Source organism: Panicum virgatum, chromosome 9K (genome assembly GCF_016808335.1).
Source record: "Panicum virgatum strain AP13 chromosome 9K, P.virgatum_v5, whole genome shotgun sequence".
NCBI classification, from domain to species: domain Eukaryota; kingdom Viridiplantae; phylum Streptophyta; class Magnoliopsida; order Poales; family Poaceae; genus Panicum; species Panicum virgatum.
The window spans coordinates 18,652,882-18,658,281 of NC_053144.1; the positions used below are offsets into that span (position 1 = coordinate 18,652,882).

The 5,400-nt window shown below is 47.7% G+C and overlaps 1 protein-coding gene across 1 annotated transcript; it reads left to right on the forward strand.

Moving 5' to 3' along the window:
- Positions 1 to 251: 251 nt before the first annotated feature.
- On the forward strand, positions 252 to 5,062 carry LOC120648449 (cytochrome P450 84A1-like). The gene is made up of 2 exons (XM_039925229.1): positions 252 to 1,293; positions 4,150 to 5,062. Exons 1-2 carry the CDS (start codon positions 346 to 348, stop codon positions 4,780 to 4,782), a joined length of 1,581 nt encoding a protein of 526 aa, XP_039781163.1. The 5' UTR covers positions 252 to 345; the 3' UTR covers positions 4,783 to 5,062.
- The last annotated feature ends 338 nt before the right edge of the window (positions 5,063 to 5,400 follow it).

Here is a 5,400-nt window from a genome sequence, read left to right on the forward strand (position 1 = left end):
TCTTCTAGCTACAACTACAACCTCCCTAGTCTTCTAGCTATATCTAAACTGATTACTAGCGTATGAGACGACATAGATGAGTTGCACCTTGTACCTCTAACGTTGTGGCACTCTTGCAAAAAAAAAAAGAATAATTATGAGTACTTATGAGTCCATATAGCCGTCAGTCTCAAATCTCTCGACCTAATCTCTAATAAAGTAATAAGTCTTCCTCTTCACCTACTCCACCTATATAAACCCATCACCTCCCCCCATTTCTCCTCAGCTCTACTCCAAGAGCACTGTACCACCACGCACTACAATCTAAAACCTCAAACGGAAAGGAAAAAAAAGGTGTCGCTGATCATGGTGGCCGTGCCCAAGATCGCGATGGAGTGGCTCCAAGACCCTCTGAGCTGGGTGTTGCTGGCGTCTCTGGCCTTCGTCCTCCTGCAGCTGCGGCGGCGGGGCAAGGCGCCGCTGCCGCCGGGCCCGAAGCCGCTGCCGATCATCGGGAACATGATGATCATGGACCAGCTGACCCACCGCGGGCTGGCGGCGCTGGCCGACCTCTACGGCGGGCTGCTTCACCTCCGGCTCGGCCAGCTGCACGCGTTCGCCGTGTCGACGCCCGAGTACGCGCGCGAGGTGCTGCAGGCGCAGGACGGCGCCTTCTCCAACCGCCCCGCCACCATCACCGTCTCGTACCTGACCTACGACCGCGCCGACATGGCGTTCGCCAACTACGGGCCCTTCTGGCGGCAGATTTGCAAGCTGAGCGTGATGAAGCTCTTCAGCCGGCGGCGCGCCGAGACGTGGGCGGCGGTGCGCGACGAGTTGGCGGCGCTGGTCCGCGCCGTGGCGTCCGCCGGCGCCGGCGAGGCCGTGAACCTGGGCGAGCTCATCTTCAACCTGACCAAGAACGTCACCTTCCGCGCGGCGTTCGGCACCCGCGACGGCGAGGACCAGGAGGAGTTCATCGCCATCCTCCAGGAGTTCTCCAAGCTCTTCGGCACCTTCAAGATCGGCGACTTCATCCCCTGGCTGCGTTGGGTGGACCCGCAGGGCGTCAACCGCCGCGCCCGCGCCGCCCGCGCCGCGCTGGACCGGTTCATCGACAAGATCATCGACGAGCACATCAGGCGGGGGAGGAGCCCCGACGACGCCGGCGCCGACATGGTCGACGACATGCTCGCCTTCCTCGCCGAGGCCAAGCCCAACAAGGACGGCGGCGGCAGGTCCGCCGCCGGCGACGTCGACGACCTGCAGAGCACGCTCCGCCTCACGCGGGACAACATCAAGGCCATCATCATGGTACGTCGTATTCTCGCGTCTGCTAGCTGTCACGCTAATCACTACGGCAGCTTTGCCGTCATTAATTCACAATCGTTTTAATTTTTAACGTGATTAAGATCCTGAATCATTCTGAGGCGATTAGGACGAACAATAGCAACATGTTTAATTTCGCGGCACCTAGTAGCACACAACACAAGACAACCTGTAGCGTGCAGGGCACAGTTAATTCATGGTGCTGACCTGAAAAAGGGCACTGTTGATGAAATATTCCTCAAGGAAAAAATATGTCCATAAATTAAATGGCATCAGTGGGACCTACATATTTATAGTAGGTGTGATTCGGTCCAATATGCTACCATATATAGAGGGTGTACGTGCTGGATTCAGGGCTAGATTTTTGGTAGGGAATTATATATGGTAGCTCTGAACTCTGAATATTAGGTGTTGATGGATTGCCAAACCATGCACACCGAATCCCGGCAAAGATTCCATCAATCTATACCAGGCATAGGTAGCTAGCTGATTCCTACCAAAAAAAAGTTCTTAGAGCAACTTCAACATATTGATCTTCCATTTTTTTTCTTTCTCACCATATAGGAAAATCTCATTTCTCAATTTCAACATATATGGAAGAAATGCTTCAGCAGATTGATTTTCTCTCCTTTCTATATGGAAAGGGAGATGTGATGTCTCCCCTTTCTATTGGGGATTGGAGAGAAATTATTGGAGATTGAGAAAAAATAAAGGGGAAAGGGAGATGAAAAATCAATCTGTTGGAGTAGGTTTTTTCAACATCAATCCTCTATATTAAGAAAAAGTAGAAAGAGAAAAGGAGAAGATCAAGCTGTTGGAGTTGCTCTTATACTAGTTCAGAGAAAACTATTTTTTTCTTAGAACTTGTTCTTTTTTTTAATATATCATATGATTCTTTGGACATGTTTGGACTTTGCTTGGGTCACTACTAAGCATCCTTTCGTCACATGTTGCTTGGGCAATGTTTGGCAGAGATATATAAATTCTAGATACGTGACAACAACATTGAAGTCGAGTCATAACTGTGCCTCACCTGCCCGAGAAAAACTGTGACGTGCCCCTCCTACTAGTACCTACTAGTTCTAACACTTCTCGATCGGTGTATCTCGAACACGTACTTAATAATAAGATTAGCATCTCCATGTCTAACAACATGCTGCCAAGCATGCATGCGGACACCACGTCAGAACGAAGCGGCAGAGCTAGCTACGCAAGCAAAGCTCGACCACGCTATGATTTGCTCAAACTAGTCAGAGCATCTCCTCGAACGGAAATGATTATTATTAATTAATACGGCTTGACCACTTTGATATATTTGCTCGGGATGGATGCATGGATTATTATTATTATTATTATTATTATTATTATTATTATTATTATTATTATTATTATTACTATTTCCTTCTTTCTATACTAGTTTGCATTCATATTCGACGCCGTCCAAGTCTAGCTAGAAGCCTAGAACAGTGACGTCCCCAGGTCTACACGGCACATCCCTTTCTGCCATTTTTGGCATGTCCTCCATGCATGGTGTCCGGACTCCGGAGACGCCTGAGGTCAAGATAGACGTAGCCACGAGCCAGTTGGGTGCGTTGCGGTTGGTACAAATAAATGATTGACCATTTCTACGTTTCATTTTGTCACATCTAATTATCTTCTTTTTTTCTAAAAGAACTAACGGACGGTATGAGTGATGAGGTGTTTGTTTGTGTTGATTTAGCATGCATGAATAAAATTTAATTATATAGCATATGTATATATATTCTTTTACTACATATACTTCTAAAACAGCACTCAAATTAATCAAGTTTAATCTAGTTGTAGCATTTGTACCGTATGAGTTCTTGGTACTTTTCTATATAAAAGATGGTGATACTTTTGCACCTATACTGCCCCTGCATGTACTCTTCAACCTGTACTATGATTTATTTCTCTTCCTCTGTTGAAAAATAAATAAGCCTGAATGCTTGCTTACAAATTAAAGATTCAGCCAACCACGCATTCATCGGAGGCTATCCATGTCACTTTTGGATGCATCTTTTAACCTTTGTTCTGTTAGATAAGCTTGGTCTCACCTTAGCTTGATGTGTGTCCCCTAGCTTCTCCAACGTAAAAGGCATCATGGCCTGACGGCTACCGCACCCCTATCTTGCTTGCCACCACCAACCGCTTTTGTTTTCTTAAGTCCCAAGTTGAAATAACAGTGGCCAACTTATTACTCCCTCCGTTTCGAATTAGAAGTTATTCCAAGAATCTTGGAGAGTCAAAGTTTTTCATAGTATCATTTATATGACAAGATAATAACATTTATGATACCAATTAAGTATCATTAGATTTTTTATTAGCTATATATTTTTATAGTGCACCTATTTGATGTCATAAATCTTTATATTTCTCTCTATAATTTTGGTCAAACTTTGAGATGGTTTGACTCTCCAAGATTCTTGGAATGACTTATAATTTAGAACAAAGGGAGTATATGAGATGAGAGTAGTAGAAACTAGAAAACCATCACGGCTGTAACTTTTGCACCGCCGGTATGCTTTACGTGATCCAGTAAGCTTTTCCGTCATTGTGATTGAAATAACATCATAAAAAGGTAGTTTATTGTCATTATGATTACATTCACTCTAGCGAAATCACAACGGATAATAGAGTAGTACGTACTTCTGACGTTTATGACAACCTAATAATAATTAGCTTGTGCTTCAATCAACAATGTAATGTTATTTTGAATTCCTCCCAAAAAAAAAGAATTTTTCTTTATCTTTACCTGCATGCATGCTTTATTCATTTTGCCTAGAGCTAATAAAAAAACTAATGGCGACGGATCGGATGCAGGACGTGATGTTTGGCGGGACGGAGACGGTGGCGTCGGCGATCGAGTGGGCGATGGCGGAGATGATGCACAGCCCCGACGACCTGCGGCGCCTCCAGCAGGAGCTCGCCGACGTGGTCGGGTTCGACCGGAACGCGAGCGAGTCGGACCTGGACAGGCTCCCCTTCCTGCGGTGCGTCGTCAAGGAGACGCTCCGGCTGCACCCGCCCATCCCGGTGCTCCTCCACGAGACCGCCGAGGACTGCGTCGTGGGCGGCTACTCCGTGCCCCGGGGCTCCCGCGTCATGGTCAACGTCTGGGCCATCGGCCGCGACCGCGGCTCGTGGAAGGACGCCGACGCGTTCAGGCCGTCGCGGTTCGCGCCGGGGGGCGACGCCGCGGGGCTCGACTTCAAGGGCGGCTGCTTCGAGTTCCTGCCCTTCGGCTCCGGCCGCCGCTCCTGCCCCGGGATGGGGCTCGGCCTCTACGCGCTGGAGCTCGCCGTCGCGCAGCTCGCGCACGGCTTCAGCTGGTCGCTGCCAGACGGCATGAAGCCCTCGGAGCTCGACATGGGCGACATCTTCGGGCTCACCGCGCCGCGCGCCACGCGGCTCTACGCCGTGCCCACGCCCCGCCTCAACTGCCCCTTGTACTGAATGACGAGCGAGCTCGAGGAGGTACGGTAGTAGCAAGCGGGTGGACGCGGCAGACTGGATGTTATTTCTATTGTTTTTGTGTGTGTGTGTTTTCCCTTCCCTTTGGCTTAAATCATGTCTGATGCTATGTATAGGGCAAACAATAAGGGAATTCTTGCATGTTCATGGATAGCCGCGCGCATGCCTAGTAGTGTAAGAACTCAAGTTGTATAAATTAAAATGGATGCTGGTCACTAGTTCGTGGATTTATTTTCATGTATATCATAGTCTTTTTCATGAATCATGCCGTTAGCTAGTGGTGGTTAGTTTTCTGAAAAAAGCTTGGCTAGTGCTTGTAACTATATGTAACTTTTGATAATATTGCAGCTCATTATTATCCATGGAACGATGCAAAAAAAAAAAAGTGGAAACAGTGAAAAAACATAGCTAGCATGACTGGTATATGTGGTAAGCTAGGTGACCATAAGTCCATAAAGGCGAATAGGTGATCAAACCATGATGAAAGCAAGGCGGTGCTCATGCATACCCGGCCCCTCAATGATCCCAAGAAAGTGGATGATGGGGATTGAAGCGACGATCATCACCAACACACATGACCTCCCGATTCAAAAAAACACA